General features: G+C 36.4%; 1 protein-coding gene across 5 annotated transcripts in view; it reads right to left on the reverse strand.

Annotated features, from left to right (window-relative positions):
- LOC139964261 (voltage-dependent calcium channel type A subunit alpha-1-like) overlaps positions 1 to 18,400 on the reverse strand; it is a 270,526-nt gene that overhangs the window by 52,061 nt on the left and 200,065 nt on the right. For all 5 annotated transcript variants that reach the window (XM_071965717.1, XM_071965716.1, XM_071965715.1 and 2 more), the window contains 6 exons: positions 15,567 to 15,705; positions 13,829 to 13,956; positions 12,987 to 13,083; positions 11,697 to 11,802; positions 11,327 to 11,431; positions 10,282 to 10,391 (listed from right to left, as the gene is read on the reverse strand). In XM_071965717.1, coding sequence (XP_071821818.1) covers positions 10,282 to 10,391; positions 11,327 to 11,431; positions 11,697 to 11,802; positions 12,987 to 13,083; positions 13,829 to 13,956; positions 15,567 to 15,705 — 685 coding nt within the window. The remainder of the gene's footprint in view (positions 1 to 10,281; positions 10,392 to 11,326; positions 11,432 to 11,696; positions 11,803 to 12,986; positions 13,084 to 13,828; positions 13,957 to 15,566; positions 15,706 to 18,400) is intronic.

Raw genomic sequence — 18,400 nt, forward strand, 5'->3', positions numbered from 1 at the left:
GACATTCACTTTTTCACTTCAAAATCTAAATTGAAACTACTTCTTTGTAATTGAACAATTACAAAAATTTAGTGCCCAAAAAAATAAATAACTTTTGGGTATTTAAAGAAAAGTAAGATATAGAAATTACATGAAATGAGAAATTAAAAAAGGAGAGATTTATCTCGGAGCAAAAAAACAGATGACTTCGAAGAGTTGCGTGCATGCATTTCGGCAAAATAAGATCACATGCTGAGATGAAGAGTGCATCCAGATAGGAGGAGTGTAGGAGGAGATTGGAAGACAGAAGATCCAAGTCCGAAGAGACAAGAGCGAGAGACAGAGAGAGAGGAAGATGCATCAACCATCAATCATCATCATCAAACATCAATTTCATGATCAAGCTCTGAGAAATCAACCTGAGAAAAACGACCATAAAGAGATGAATGAGAAAGACATTGCAAAGACATTGAAATAACAGGGGCGGAGGAGGGGGGGGGAACTAAAACGATAAAGTGAGAAAAGTGATGAGGTTTATCTATAAAAATATCGTTCTTCTATAGCGTCAACAAATATTGAATACTTTGTTTATAAAAAGATGTCAAACCTTTACCATATCTTCTATATGTTTTGGTTACATAATGAAGCAGCAGTTATTTTCTAGATTACAAATATCCTATTCATAATAAAGAATATTGTTCGGTAATGACTCAAATTATTAATATTTTCGCTAGAGCTTGAAATGGTACCATCCAACATGGGGTACTGCCACTGAACAGAGACAAACCCAAGTGTCCACCCTTAAGATTTTGTTTTGTGTTTATGGCATGTACAGTAGTAGAATTTGCCATACATTTATGTGTCTTCACCATATATACACATTTATATACCTTATATATATATATATATATGTTATTGGTATCTCAAGAATATTGTGATATCAGAAAGAATCATTCATCTCATCTCATGTTTGAAGCTGTCGATGTCTTACAATGACATCACAGATTAAAACCAAAGATGATATTAACTTCTTTACTGCGCATATTACCTTTCTATTTTGTTGAAAATTGAATTAGAGAAAGGCTTTTGAATGATATGACAGATCATATGCTAAAATCTCATTTGGAATTTAAATTTAAAGAAATGTAGTAATTTAATTTTATATTAAACACTTTAGAAAAAAAAAACAGTGTTTTGTTCAACTTGTTGAAAATGATAAAAGTGAAGAAAACTAATCATATAGAAATTCATTGCCAAATAAAATGCATGTTGGATGTGTTATGTGCTATATACAGAAAGGATATTTTAAACTTGCGTTAGAATTTGAGAGAAAAGGGGTCTCTTTTGGGTGCTATGTTTTTGAAAGAAAAAAAAAAAAAAATCCATCTTTTGGATAATTCTGTCCAAATATTCACAATTGTTCTAAAGATCCTTTTTCACAAAACAATTAGGTGCTGTAATAGCTAATAAAAATGTGCATCTTACTTCATTTGCATATGAAATAAATCTTAATAAATTGATGAAAATGAAACAAATATAAATGTTTTTTTTTTAAAGGCTAAAAATTGTCTATATCGATTATTAGGATACACAAATACTTCTAAAGTCATTTATATATGAAGAAAAAAATGAAGAAACAAAGGGCTTTGTTTTCTTTTGATGTGACATCATAATGACAATAGGCCATTGTCAAAATAGTTTTGTTTTTGCATGTGACATGATAACTATACACAACACAGATTGTCCAATCTAGTATGTTCATTACTATATGTACTATCAGTTGGAGATTTGGAGGCAGTTTGATCATCAAAACACAACAAATGCGAGGGCAGTATGCTAAAACTACGTTAAAGCTGAGGTATAGAATTTGAATTTCAACTTTTGAAAGTGACACTGTGAATGTTGTGGATTTGTGACTTGTTTCATCTGAAATCAATATTACACTAAATATAAAGCATGCACTAAAATGTGATAAATATTTCAATTATTATATCCCAACAAGAAACGGCTAAAAACACCTGGCTAAGTAATATTTTGAGCAATTTTGAAAGTTGAGAATATCTATATTTTTTTTAGTTATTTCTTTTTTTTGGTAAGAAAGGAATGTTCTTTTCTTTGAGGCATTTACTACACTTTACTTTAAATTAATATATTATTTTTAAGGCATTTACCACTCAACAAAACTACAACGTAAAAGTATTTTATAGAAAACTAAAAATAAATACGATGTCATGGTTGTTGGAGATGTTCCACACAGCAATTCTAAAATAGACAACACTATTGAACTTATATTCTATTAAACTGATCTTAATATGAGAGGAAACTTGAAATGGAAGCACTGGCAGACACAAAACAATGTAGGGCAGCACAGATCAGGGCAAGATACCGCCCCAATATTAACCTCCATCAACATTGCCCCCCCCCCCAAAAAAAAACTCAAATAATGGTCCCCTTGTGCTCAAATTTTTAACAAGCATTTGCTGCCACTGTGAAAGTAGTAACTCACAATTAAGATAATACTGAATTTTCTATTCTAAGAAATTCTCAAATGGCTGAGAATAAATTATAGAACCAGAGCTAATAGAGGAGTACTTTGAGCAATTTTTTTTTTTTTAAACATGCAAATAATTTGGGGGGCCCCAATAATCGGTAGACCTTTGAGGATGTTAGGGTAATACGTGGTGGTACCTCCATCACTGTTTTCCAACAGACCTACACAACTTTGCAACACATCAATATATATTTTGTTTTCATATACTTTCAATAACTGCCATTGTTGCCTTACACTAACACTTCATGATACGTCCTTCCCTTAACGGAAGGTGTATGACTTACACTTCCGTCCGCCACAGAGCTTCTCGTCTCCGGTGAGGCGCTTCTCTGATTTTTCTTTCCTCTCCATCCAAAGAACTTCCGGAAGGATGACACGTTATCTTCCTGCTGCTGTGGCTGAGTGTCCATGCTCTCTTTCTCGGCATCTACGTTGTTCCCGTGCACCTCTGCCGTGGCTTTCTTCCCCGTACCATTCCTACTTTTGCCCTTGGGGGTACCGTTGGTGTCGTTCTCGTACACCTCATTCTCCCGGGTGTGATTCTTGACGGGTTCCTCGTGGGGATTTGTCATCACCACCGTCGGGATGGCGTCCTCGTAGACGTCGTCGCAGTCGTCATCGCCGCTGTCCTGTTCATCATCGTCGTACAATGCCTCATCTGCGCCATCCACGTACTCACCATCCTCATCCTCCTCCTCACCGTAATATTCCCGTCGTTGTTTTTCCTCCTCCAGCATCAGCATCTCCTGCTCTCTGGCTTTGATCTGCTCAATGTAAGCCAGGCGGAGCTGATAACGTTGCTAAAAGAGGACAAGACGGAACAACATTTTGTGGTAAAATGTGGAGAAAATAAATAGAATTTCACTATTCATGACAAGTCTTAACTTGACAAGTCTTAACTTGACAAATCATTAACCCATTTCTCTTTGCAAATTTCACTTAATCTAACATGAATGTTGGAGCAGGGAATGGGTAAGCATGTTGTACCAGTTTAACCTATTAAAGTCACAACACATTAGGAAGATGAAGCTCGAAACAGAAAAGTAAGGTTCTTAAAAATGCTTATCTTAGTCTCGATGAGAGTATGCAACAATAGGTTTCCTGAAACTTTACAGTAACTTAAAAGTGTAAATATACACATACACATATATTTATTTATATCTATATATAAATATATAATTTATATATATAAATATATCAGGCTAGATAGAAAACTAGTTTTACTCTGTGATTCAATATTTACTGCCTTTCTTGGATATTTTGTAAATTCTACTAATGTTATTGAGTTTCAAAGGACGGGGTTAAAATAACCTGCTGCATTCCGCCAATCAGTTACTGAAGGCTTGGTATACAGTGAAAGCCAACGGTAAGCCTTGTTATTATTAATAGTGCTTGTTTTAGTATTAGTATGTTCTTATTATGGTTAATACTACCTTAGCATACCATTTTATGGAACAAATAAAAAGAATAAACTCTGGGAGAAGAAAGATCTAACATGATTTTTAGTAACTTTTATTTAATAATGACAACTAATGCCGCAATCAAAAAAAAGGAAAAAAAGAGAGAGAAGAAAATTGATGGAATGTTACTTACCAAGGAAGAATGATGCTTGCAAACCACCACCAGTAGAATTAATATTGCAATGACCGACACCGCTTTGCCAAAAAAATGGGGACTAAAATTGGTCCCTTGTAAGCATACCCTTAATGCAACCGTCACCATGCAAAGTAGTAATGAAAGTAAAAATTTTTTTTAATGTAAAATAAAAAAAGGAAAATCGCGAAAGATAGGCATGACGCGGTCTTACTTTTGTTGATGTTCGAATATTTGAATAAGTTCCCAGTGAATAGACCCTCCCCCCCTCCACTTCTTCATACCCTCATGCCAGAGGGTGTATGGTGAAATCAACATTTGGCATAAAAATTCTGATGATCACTGGGCTCTTATTCAACATTGGGGAGCAAAGGAGAGAGCGAACTGGTAAAGCACCTGATCGTGCTTTCGACTCTAGACTTCCATTGCCGTGATTTGCCATGAAAGTAAAGCCAGAAAGTAATGCCAGAGTAACATGAAATGCCAGAGTCATATGGTGGCAGGAAGACATTTTGTTCGAACATTTGGTGATACATTAATAATATCTACGTCAGAGGGCAACATCGACAGATATTAACCATTCGCGGGCCGAGTTCCGGTGTATCGATATGCCTTCATACATCGTCCATTTATGACAGCGTATAAACGCAGAGATGGAGGGGTTATAGAAGGTGGGATCTCACATCCCATTGAGGAGAAGGAAATTTGTTAAAAATGGGATGTTTTAGCTTCAATCGAAGTGGGTTATTGTAATAGCGCAACAGAGCGGTGTATCTGTTGACATTATTAGCTACATAGTAAGTGACTTTACTGACTGATTTTTAACACTCAACTAGTGCCTCTCCACAACAACATTGTCAAATACACATAAGCTGTTATATACAGCTACATGGACACAATGTCATCTGTTGTCAAATACACATAAGCTGTGATACACAGCTATGGACACAATGTCATCTGTTGTCAAATACACATAAGCTGTGATACACAGCTATGGACACAATGTCATCTGTTGTCAAATACACATAAGCTGTTATACACAGCTATGGACACAATGTCATCTGTTGTCAAATACACATAAGCTGTGATACACAGCTATGGACACAATGTCATCTGTTATCAAATACACATAAGCTGTGATACACAGCTATGGACACAATGGCATCTGTTGTCAAATACACATAAGCTGTGATACACAGCTATGGACACAATGTCATCTGTTGTCAAATACACATAAGCTGTTATACACAGCTATGGACACAATGTCGTCTGTTGTCAAATACACATAAGCTGTTATATACAGCTACATGGACACAATGTCATCTGTTGTCAAATACACATAAGCTGTGATACACAGCTATGGACACAATGTCGTCTGTTGTCAAATACACATAAGCTGTGATACACAGCTATGGACACAATGTCATCTGTTGTCAAATACACATAAGCTGTGATACACAGCTATGGACACAATGTCATCTGTTGTCAAATACACATAAGCTGTTATACACAGCTATGGACACAATGTCGTCTGTTGTCAAATACACATAAGCTGTTATATACAGCTACATGGACACAATGTCATCTGTTGTCAAATACACATAAGCTGTGATACACAGCTATGGACACAATGTCATCTGTTGTCAAATACACATAAGCTGTTATACACAGCTATGGACACAATGTCGTCTGTTGGGTAACTGGGAAAACATTGCTCAAGAGGCTTGAAACATTGTCATGTTTGATAGCCATTCTGTGGCACCAGTTAAGTTTCCATAGGCTTAGTAGTAAATACGTGATCTCTGTTTAGTGACTTCTCAACTAAATTAGTTTATAGAAGTATCTACCGGAGAGTGAATATCAGGGATAGAGGGACAAGTGAGAGTGGTAGGGAGGGGAAAAGGGGTGGTGGGGGGGGGAGAGGATATGAGGAACAGGATAAAAAAGATTATTCATCATGATGGAAAAATTGTTGAATGGAAAGGGATAACTTTGTCTTTGTATCGATGTAGTGAGAATAATCAAAATGTTCAAAAAGTTCTGGTTTAGTTTGCTTTCTGTAAACTGATCTGCTAATCATTACTCCAACCTGTTAAGCCGTTGCACATAATATACCAAAGACATTCCTGAAATAATTTCAAGGAATTTGAAATGGATTCACAGGCCTTATCGGTATATCCTTTTCCTCCTGACTGCATCATGAAGTGGGGTTGTTTTTTTTTCTTCTTTCTTATTGATATTTACATGTTGGCTTCCACAATAAACATCGTTAGGAATGTTTCCTTCTTCTTTTTCCCCCATTTCACCTCAAATCCAACAAAATTCTCATCACCTTTTCTTCTCTTTTTCAGTCTCAATTTTGTTTGGGTGCAGTAACCTTTAGAAAAATCTGAAATGTTTGTTTTCTTGTTTTTCTTATAGGATTATATATTATACCAAAACAAAAGACAATCAAAATCACAATAATTGGCTAAATAAAAGATGATGAGAAATTTTGATTGATTTTGATGGATCGATCGATAGATTGATTTGACTAGAATTTCACAAAATATTAGAACGTGTCGTACTCGTCTGAATGAGTCTGAGAACATGGCAGTGTATTTGGGGTCTTGGATGTCCAGGCTATCCCCATGCTTCCTGTACAATGACTTGAATAGAATCAACTCCTGTAAAAAGAGAATGCAATTGAGCACGATCTGCACATGCGGGACCACACAAAAGTCAAAGGAGACCAAGCGATGGCGTGGGGAAACAAAACACACACACAGGAAATAAAACGGTGTTCTGCAAACAACAAACGGGTGCAAATCTACGAATATATCGATCAATGTGGGAACGGCAAAGACCACAAAAAATAAATGAATAAATAACACACAGATGAAAGTAATGGTATTTTAAGATGGGAGTAGAACTAAAGCATATATATATATAAATATATATATATACATATATGTATATATATATATATATATATATATATATATATATATATATATGTATATATATATATATATATAAATATATATATATATACACATATGTATATATATATATATATATATATATATATAAAAACATATATATTGTTGATGTTCAAAGCTTCTCCCAAATATCGCCATGACAATAGTGTCATTGTTGTTTTTTGTTATTTTGTTGGTCATAGGTTGCAGGATAATATATGCCATGTTTAGTCTGACTGTGAAAATTCATGGGTTGGAAAGCAGTATTGGTAGAGAGGATGGTGTAACACAGCTGGCCGGAGGGGGGGGGGGGGGGGGGAGAGCGGGGGATGGAGATGGAGTGAAGGAAGGCCTGTTCAATGGACTGGTTGCTATGCAACTTGCGACCACATTTGAGAATGAATACAAAATATGGCTATAGATACAATTCAATGTCAATTACACAGCAAATGTTAGCAGAGCAGGGTCAAGGGTTATGATCTATAATATTCGACTCAATATTTCAAGTTTAAGGTTGAATGATGCAACGAGAAATCTTTTCATTCTCTCCAAGGAAAGGAACACAATTGATTGAACTTGCTGAACGGGTCATTAAGTTTAACATTGGGAGCAATCTTGTTTACACAGCTAGGGAAGATTAAGGCTTGTATATTAAACCCACAATGCAAAAAAATGAATACAAAATTTGAGTAAACAGATGTCACTTCAAGATATGGCACGAAAATTTTGTCCTTTGTGCGTATGTCATGCTTTTTGGGATTTTTTTTGTTTTCCTATCATAACACTTCAATAAAGGAAAAGGAAGGACAAATAAGAAACGACGAATGTATCGTAGATAAACAGAAAGTTCAAAAATTCATTTTGTACAAAGAGAGAGAACATTACAGATTGTAATATTTATGGGTTCTCCAAAAAACGGACATTGAATTTGTGAAGGCTGGTTGATAAAATTTTCTTTTCACAGCAGCAATATCAAAGCAAATTGTCGTTATAGCTATGGTCACAAAGAATGAGGTTTTTGGTTATAAAAGTATACAAGCGAGACAGCAATGAGTGAAAAAACATTCAGATTTGGGGCGTGAAGACTGTATTGTAATGTAAAACGCAAACCATTCAAAGGTATATTTTGTAGAATAAAGATATTTTGCAGCTCAAGATCACCCGCTCGGGCATTTTGGAACGGTCCTTCATGTACGAATACAGGATTGACTGGAGGATTAAAGAGTTCTGTCGATTCGTCTGCGCGAATGGTTTGGCATGAATTTTGTCTAGCGGTTTTTCCGTCAGACGAGAAGATGATGAGGGCACATTTATATACAGTAGCAAAAATTCACGCACATCATAGCTGAGCAGAGGGGGGGGAGGGGGCCAATTGGTTTTCCTTTGTGGACTTGCGGTAAGTACCGACTCAAGAGGAATGACTGATGACTTTAATAATAATTAGAGAAATAGATCATACTGAGAATAGCATGTATTAGAATCATAAAGTCTGGTAAGTTGGGAAGAGAGAGAGAGAGGAGAGAGAGAGAGATTCTAAACTCTACCTACAAGTCAAGAAGTTCACGGCATATACGGGTCAAATTTGACAGTTAAGTGACAAGTCAATCGAGATAAATTGGAACTTGAAAAATGGTTGGTCTGCTGTTTGCTATGCTTCCATCCAGGCAATTAATAGGTTACTCATGTGTTGTGGTAGTTGTACCCATCAGTGAATTGAATCCCCTCCCATCCTCCCCCATTTGCTTCCCCAACCTTAAAGGTAAGGCTCAGAAATTGTAAATCCTAAGACCACACATTCCTTTATTATGTGATATTTGCCATAGTTGCATAAACCAAGAATAAAGTTGCTGAAACGATGAGTCCTTATGAACAATTTACGAAGGGGGGAGGGAAAAACTATATGTTTATAAAAGTGTATGTCCACATCTTCATCTATGCTACTGGCATTTGTTAATAGCAAAGCTATGTACCAAAAACCCAATGGTATACAAAGACAATGTTTTTGGCACCTGGATTTCCCTTTCACAAGGCAAAGAACACCCACTAGATTTCAAACTGGCTAACTTTTGTCTGTTTTTGTTTTTCTTTAACTGATATTTCTTATGTTTTCATCTTCTGTAAAGAAGTAATTTAAACTACAGTGCCAAGAAATAAAGGCATTTGGTGTATCTGAAGCTTTTCAACCCGCAAAGTTTTAGAATCTTCTAATTTTATCAATATCTTCAATGAAACTTCAAACATTTTGTTACAATCAAAATTGTCGTTATTGCATGTGCTTTATTATGATATAAACATTGTTTGTATTTCTACTTGATTTGTTTTTTCTTTTTTAAATTCCATTTCTCCGACATGAAAAGGAAGCATAGCAACCAAAGAACAACACAGAAATTGTTGAGAGTGTTACAACATAAGGCAAGATTATAAGGAAGCACAAAAACATGGTTTTGGGAGGATTTACAATGACTTCACGCATCTGTGGTTGGGTACGGTCCAAAGGGTGAGCCGGACAAGGGAATAAAAAGAGAGTATGGCAAAAAGTCACGAGAGGGCACTTATCAAAATGAAAAAAAAAATGTTAAGTAAGATGGGAGGGGGGTGGGGGGAGGGGAAACATGACAATGAAATCACAAACATGGGCGTGGAACACGGATTTGAAAATTCATGAAATGATCCAAGAGAAAAAAAAAAAGCTGTTAACTAAAGGAAAGCAAAATTAGATTTTTCCCTCGACCACTTTTTTCTCCCAAAAATAGCACGGAAATTGAAAAGAAAAACAAGCCACTCTTAATTGAAAATGAATTTCTCTAAGGGCACAATAAAAATAAATAAATTAAACAAAAAAAAATACAAACTAGCACATGATAACTGGCAAATTTTGTGAGAAATGAATTTAAAAAAATGAAAATAGAAAATGGTTTTTGGCTCATATCACGAACAAATGTGCGAGTGTGAAGGCTGATTTCCATGCAGTGAAAAAACCCAGGTGACAAATAACTCATGCTTGTTAAAATTTTAAAAATCATCTTACCCAATCAACAAAATGTACCAGGTAATCTAGTATATTAGGTTTAATAAACAAATGAAACTTTAAAGAAAAATGGGAAAAATGCAAAAGATGAGTGAACATTATTTCCCGGTGATTTTAGGCATGAAAGAGAAGATGGAAGATGGAGGGCGAAAACTAAACAACGGACTTACAGTTCGAGCATGACCATCACGTTGCACTTTGGCTTTGTATTCTCTCCAAGTCTCATAGATCAGAAGAGCCGCATAGATCTTTCCGACTGTTAACTTTTCACCGACAAGCTCTGTGGAGGGATTGATTGTCAATAATATGTGACAGACATAAAATTATGGGGGGGGGGGAAGGCAAGATGTAGCCGAGATAAATTTCGAACGAAAAAAAAAATAAATAAAAAGAGATCAGTTCTCCTCAGGGGTAGCTCGGGCTGTGTCGATGCTAGAAATTTTTCCCGGATGGAAAGGGAGCGTGTCAGGCCGTCGTGAAAGCTTTAACATCTGATCAGATGGTGTTTTTGAGGATGAACAGTAAATCAACTTAATAGCAAACTAACTGAGAAGGAAAATGACTTTCAAACTTAAACATATTTTCTGGTTTAATCTGCTTTTGCAGTTGTTTTAATCTGAAACCCTCACACAATGGACTTGGCCTGGGGAAAAATGGGGAGGTGGGTGGCCTGGCCACCACACCTCTATCACCAGTTGGGAAAAAACATCCAGTCAGGGGATTTTTTCAACCTTCTAAAGTATTTATCAGCAGTCTTAAGTTTAGACCTATTCATAGACCAAATTTTTAGGATCACCTGTTGGAGGAAATTTTAGATTGCTGCCGCCCCCCCTACCCCAACCCCCAACTTTTGAAATCCTGTGCATGTCACTGCCCGAAGAGGTATACAGGAACAAGTGACCACGTCAAGCACAGAACATATTCTTACAATCAACTCCAACATTAGACAACAAGTGACAATTTATCAGTAATTAAAGTAGACTCCAGAAAAATTATCGCTATGTACTAAAAATTACACTGTATCATATTGATGCAGAGTTTCATATTTACGTAAAAAAAAAATATCATCGTATATTTTGCTCACAAATAAACACTTTCTGGAGGATAAAAGAGACAGCTTTTATTCTGTTTAAAAGATACAAAATAATGAGAAAGAACTGTGCTGTTAATTGTATAATGTAAGGGAAAGCACCCAAGCCCTATATGTTTACATACCACTGTCTGGTGGCACCAGCAGATCCAGCTTGTCATCGGACATGGTCGGCCAGAAGGTAACGATAGCCTCCCTCAGTTCTGTGTCATGACGGTCTCTGTCAGCAACTGAAGAAGAACAGAGAAAGAAAGTTATTTTGTATCAAAACTGAAAAATATGGGTCATTATTTGTTACTATAGGTAGTCCCAAAAATAGTGGACAAAAATGCAAAACAGAGAGAGTTTGAGAATTTTCTTTAAAAAAAATTCTAAAATATATTTTTTTTCTAAACATTAAATTTAATGTCTACGAGTGATGGGTTTGATAGTAGATTCAATTCGTTCTTCCCCAGCCCACCAGAGAGCCTAGAATATCAAAATTAAGATACCAACCGTTGCCGATTTTTATGTCGAGAGCTGTTCTAATTAAAGCCATTAGTGTGGTCCTGAAGCCTACTGTCTTGTCCTCTGCCACTGGCATATTCATCCTTATAAGTCTCTGAAATGATAGGAACAGAAAAATGATCAAGAGTCCGTCACGACAGAAATGATGCAATTTTTAATTTGAATACTCGTACGAGTTAATATCGGGGTGTGTAACATTCACACGTCATTGGGAAGCTACAGATACAAGAAATCTACAAGGTTGTTTCTGGATGGTGGATTAAATAAAATAGGAGCTTCAGTAACGTATAAACCTAATACACTAAGTCACTTGTACAGTACTGATCATACTAGGAGTAACTTTAATCAGTGCAGTCAGCTTTAAAGGGTGTGAAGACTCGCGCAAAAAGAAACGTCTAATGCCGGTAATCTGACCGAGTTTCGAATGAGGTGTAACAGAAGTGTTAAACATCACCATCGATCCCAGAAAATACACACACAGCTTGCTACCGTCGGTAATTAGACACTAGTGTACAGTCAGTACTTACAGCTGTGGTCAATACCCACAGCAGAGTGTACAAACGATACAGCGATGGACATCTCAGGTCCAGCTAAAGATAACAAGGTATCATATTTCATTACTGTCTGCATTTTGTAGCAACAAGAGAAATACTTCACACTTGCAAGCAACGGAAAGTTAACTTTTTAAAGATGGTGGCATGCTGTTTGGGGCGAGTCTTCAATGCCTTTAAACTTCAAACTAAGTAAGCAACTTTCTTCCTTCTGGTGGGGGGGGGGGGGGGGCACTTGCACACCCAACCTCTGTAAATCCAGACATGGTGTTACCATTTTATCTTGGCTTTATCTCCTACCATCACTTCCATCTTTCTTTCTTCTCAATGCTCGTTGTCTTCCATTCTGTCCTACCCTTTACTAGACCAAACAAATCACCTTCTATTCATTAGTTTAGTTTTTCTAATTAACTGTCCCATCTGTCTCAAATTCAAACTGTTTTTTTCCTCCCTGCTGCTGCTGTTGGGCTTAGTCTGCCTCTATAGAGTAAAATCCTGCTTGCATAGATATGTCCGGCCCTTTAACTTATATAAAGTAACATCCTGCTGGCATGGATATGTCCGGCCCTTTAACTTAATATATAAATCTACATATGCGGCGGGCTACCTGCGTTAGTCAAGCACTGATTTGTTTTAACAAGTTATATAATACTCTCTCTCTTTCTTTAATTTCTGTACTGACACACAAAAAACCTAATTTTCATAAAGGTGAGTAGGCAGTCAATACCTTGTATGCTATTCTGTACGGGCAGTTTCTTCCGAAGCCGACGGGAGGTTCCATTTCTTTTAGCATTTCGTACATCTCCTTGTAGTTTATCCGGCCGCTGTTGGAACAGAACGATCATGATGTTTGCATCGTTATCGATAATACGTACATATTTTAATACCGCCGTACAGAACAATGTTTTGTTACATAACTATTGTTAATATGGGACGATACTTTTAAATGTTGAAGAACAGATGAAAGATATCGCTAGGATATAAATAGAAAATGAGAAACAAATGCAACTTAGGCATATGACGACAGCAAGTGAGATATCAAGTGCATATATTATAGGTAATCCTGCCTGGATTTGTGTAGTACACAGAAGCCAGATTACCTTGTATATCATAATACCAGGCCGGTCACCTCTCCGGTATCACTGCATACAACCATATTAACCATAAAAAGCATATAAAGCATATATAACATATATAAAATTTTGTCATGAGGCCAGAGTAATTTACGAGAAAAAAACATGGAATGTAATCCCCACCAACCGAAAAACAGAACTCAGTGACATCAAAAGAATGAAAACATAAATAAAAACATTTTTCACATCCCATTGTTTTCTAAACCATTGATATTATAAGAGGACAATATTCTCACTAGATTGGGCCCAGGGGACAATTATTTAAGTCTTTGGATCCTTCTTTTACCCAATCGATCCTTGGACCTCTGAATTCTACCTCCGGGACCTTCCTAATCAGCCCCACCCCTTATCGTCAGGCCTGTTCGATTGTCAATATGAGAGCAATGACAATTCCGAGTGTTATCAAAAAAATATATCAAACCGTTGAGGGACTTACGTTCCGGCAGGATCATAGTCTCCCCAAACTCGGACATATTCATCTAGATGATGAGCTCCCAAGATGGAGGCATCTCTTGTCAGGTAGTCAAAGTTATCCATGATGACAGCAACAAAGAGATTCAGCATCTAAAATAACAATACAAAAGACAGTCATGCAGGGATTCTCACAGACGACAAATAACCACATTTTTAGATTTGATAATTCCCCATTCCATCGTATCTTGCGCATTCAACTTATTCCTTTCGCCAGTTGTTTATTTACATGAAATTAAGCATGCCTTTACAAGCAGATGGGGCTGTCCGACCACACCCAAAATCAAACAGAAGGAGTCTGTCTGTATATAAATATATGTCTATATATCAATTCAAAATTACCGAAGAAGAGGTCTTTTGAAACTTATCTTGTAAGTTGTAAGCACCTTCAACATTTTTTTTTTAGTCTAAAGCAGCTTCTTTGTTGGGCCAAACTGCACAAGTGGAACTTCAAACTAGTCGATCTGCCAGGGCGGCTGTATGATAGTTAATCCAGTGTGTTCGCATGCTGGTGATCGCTTCCGTGCAACCTCATTTAATGCTTTGATTTAGAGATTTGTAAAACAGCACCAAACATACGCATTAGAACTGATATGAAAGGCGCCCTCTATAGAAATGCTTGAGAGCCATAATAGCATCGGTTGTACATATGTAATTCATTGGTTCATAAATATCTATTGATTCATTCGTTCATGAATATTTATTAATTAATTGGTTCATGAATATCTATCAGTTCAGTCATTCATGAATATTTATTAATTCATTCGTTCATTCACCTGCTGTTTGCTTGACAACAGCTATACAAAGCGAAGAACATAATACAGACCGTACTTTTTAAAATAAGCTACATTATCAACGTTGCCTGCTGAGAGCCGACGATATTAAAGCAAGCTTGGAATTATTACTTTTTAATACGGAAGGCGTTGGATGCTACCATCCGAACTTCTTCAGAATGAATGAAACTGGGATATTTTAACAACGAAATTCATTCATATTTCATGAAAGGTGTGAAATCCATTTATTTCCTTTCCCAAAACAGTGCAGAATTTCTGATCATAAATAATGTATTGCAAACAAGGCAGGAAAAGAGCAAAACAAATTTATATGGCTAACAATGGGCTTTGAACCAGTGACCCTCTGGGTTCCAAGGAGCTCCCTCCTCAGCAAAAGAAATGTCTATATTGGGATCTCCACCAACTAATGGCTAGTAGAGCTCTGACCTTGTAACCCAGAGGTCACAGGTTCGAATAATTGCTTATAATTTCCCAGTTGGCTTTCCGTTATTCATTAACTTGTACAATAAGAAGAAATGTAGCACCTTTCTGATGTCTGATGGATAATTTCAGACTTATTGATTTCAGGTTGTTTCCACATGGGGGCAAGGGGGGGGGGGGAGGCGGCCAATAGACAAGCATAGGTAGGTATGAAAAATGTCTATGGAGTAGTGGTGAGTAACTAAACATGGGTAACAATTAAGGAACGTTCATGGGCAAAGTGTGGATAGACTTTTTTTCACCATGCCCCTTGCATTGAGTACAACTATGTTTTGCGCTAAATTTGAGTACAAAACAGAAAAAAATCAGCAGAGGCCAGGGACCCACCCATAGGACCCCTCTCTGGGCTCCCTTGCCTCTGGGGGTACTTGTGGAATTTCTACGACAATTTTTCAAACTGAAGATCTAAATCTTCTCTCGTGTACTTACCAAGAAAGAGCAAAGGAAGATGAAGCTCACGAAATAGGGATAAGAGAACGGTGATCCGCAATTTTCTTCAGGGTTTTCGTGACATGTACCATCTAGGCATGCTAACATGATCAGTTGCCAACTTTCTCCTGTCGCACATCTTCACCCCCCCCAAAAAAAAAAAAAAATTAAATACATAGGTAAATAAAGACCGAACAAACAAACTGTCATCATGGGATGTGTCGATCGACAATTACCATGTACGTGTCCGTTATGTTAACTAAAGAACACCAAACAATTTTTTTCTTTTTCAATTCACAAAATCAAAATATAAAGATTACAACTAAAATACTTGATGAAATTGATGAAATTTTTTGGGGCAATTAAATATTAAAATCAATCAAATTCTATGAACTATGCATTCAGAAGTATTATGACAGAATTAGTTTGGACAGTTTTCATAGTCAAATTACTTTTGGGCATCATAGGCGTAAGAGAGGTTGGGACTGTTTTATTGACAGTTACGGCAGTCAAACAAACTTCCATTGACAAAATTTCAATCCTCCCTACCCGACCACCCCTTCTTTACCCATGTAGGCAACATCTCTATCATGTGAAGAATTGTAAAAAAAAAAAAAAAAAATTTAAAAAGCTGGTTGGCACAATCATAATTGCAACTATTTATTAGCAAATTTTCTGTAAGTATCCAAGGAGACAAAGACCCAACCATCCTTATTGGTCTATGAGAGATGGAGATATCTGGATTTTTTGAAATTTTGGCAAATGCTGAATCCCAAGTATTGAAGCTCTTAAACACAAACTCTAAAATGATGGCATTGGTTTTCAGTGTCAACACTGCATTCTAATTTGAATATATTATTAGCGGTACAGAGGTCTGATATCCTACTGGCATTAACGACATCACAGATTTACAAATTGACAGCTTCTCAGATAGAATTTCAAAAAGCTTTGGGACATCTCCCAATTAACGGAGCCAGAATTTTCCCCTTGGTTGTTTACAGGGGGAACTGTTCTTCACGAAGGTCTCTCCCTCCATATATATATATATATATATAGTTTACAATGACAGATTGGGTCTGTGTCTCCTTCAGTGCACATAAGTACTCAAGCACTATTCAAGATAACTTGTACTAAAACTAAAATGATTAGATTACAAATAGCATGGTACAAAGTGTGGAAATCTATATAAGTCTGCAAACATTAGTTTCACAAAAATGTAACACACAACTCCCCATGTGTTAAAAGAACAAATCAAGATAGATAGAGAAAGAGAGAGGCAGAGAGAGAGAGAAGGGGGGGGGTGGGGACAAAGAATGGAAATAACAGGAGATGTTTGGAATAGTCTTCCTTTTTTTTTAAACAACTAGTAACAGCAGTCTGTTAGTCCAATGCAAATCTGCTAAGAGCTAAACAGTTGTGACTTCCTCTGTATAGGCGCTGCAACGAACATTGACAGTAATGTTATAGATACATCTGTCTGTGTTAATGTGCAAAGGACCAGTTTAGTCTGCTAACATATATGTATAAAGTCATCATGAAATTTGAGAGTTATTAAGGTTCAACAACAGCAAACCACAGAGATTTGAATAGAGGAATACTTAAAAGAAAATGTAAAATTGTTAGTCACATGTTTAATGTTTTTTCTTACAGGTTTTAACCGAAAAATTTCTTCATGTCAAAGACTGTCACATTCATAATTGACTAAGAGACACAAACAATTAGATGTGAAATTCTTATTGTGGTCTTGTTGTCTGTGTGTATTTGGTGGTCTTATGTGTACGTGTGTATTTGGTGGTCTTATGTTGTCGTTGTATATTTGGTGGTCTGATGTGTACGTGTGTATTTGGTGGTCTTATGTTGTCTTTGTATATTTGGTGGTCTGATGTGTACGTGTGTATTTGGTGGTCTTATGTTGTCTTTGTATATTTGGTGGTCTTATGTGTACGTGTGTATTTGGTGGTCTTATGTTGTCTTTGTATATTTGGTGGTCTGATGTGTACGTGTGTATTTGGTGGTCTTATGTTGTCTTTGTATATTTGGTGGTCTGATGTGTACGTGTGTATTTGGTGGTCTTATGTTGTCTTTGTATATTTGGTGGTCTTATGTGTACGTGTGTATTTGGTGGTCTTATGTTGTCTTTGTATATTTGTTGGTCCTATGTGTCTGTGTATGTTTGGTGGTCTTATGTTGTCTTTGTATATTTGTTGGTCTGATGTGTACGTGTGTATTTGGTGGTCTTATGTTGTCTTTGTATATTTGGTGGTCTTATGTGTACGTGTGTATTTGGTGGTCTTATGTTGTCTTTGTGTATTTGTTGGTCCTATGTGTCTGTGTATGTTTGGTGGTCTTATGTTGTCTTTGTATATTTGGTGGTCTGATGTGTACGTGTGTATTTGGTGGTCTTATGTTGTCTTTGTATATGTGGTGGTCTTATGTGTACTTGTGTATTTTGTGGTCTTATGTTGTCTTTGTATATTTGGTGGTCTTATGTGTCCGTGTATGTTTGGTGGTATGATATGTCTGTGCATATTTTAAAGTAATCCAGACCCTAAAAGTGGAAAAAACTCTTGTAATTCATTGTTAAAATCAAACTGCTTTGAAAGAAAGTCAAATTTCTCATAAAAGTTTTCTTGAAAAAAAATATATATTTTTCTACAAAATATATTCCATTAAGTTTCATAGAAGGACTCAATACAACATGATTGTACTTTTTGGCTAAACATTAATTTCAATAGAAGTAAAGTGACATAGGGATGTAGAAACGTATGGTAGGCTCTCTTGGCTTGAAAATTATTTTTGATTTCATGTGTTCTTTGCCACACTATGGTTTCAAG

This window comes from Apostichopus japonicus, chromosome 22 (genome assembly GCF_037975245.1).
Source record: "Apostichopus japonicus isolate 1M-3 chromosome 22, ASM3797524v1, whole genome shotgun sequence".
Taxonomy (NCBI): domain Eukaryota; kingdom Metazoa; phylum Echinodermata; class Holothuroidea; order Aspidochirotida; family Stichopodidae; genus Apostichopus; species Apostichopus japonicus.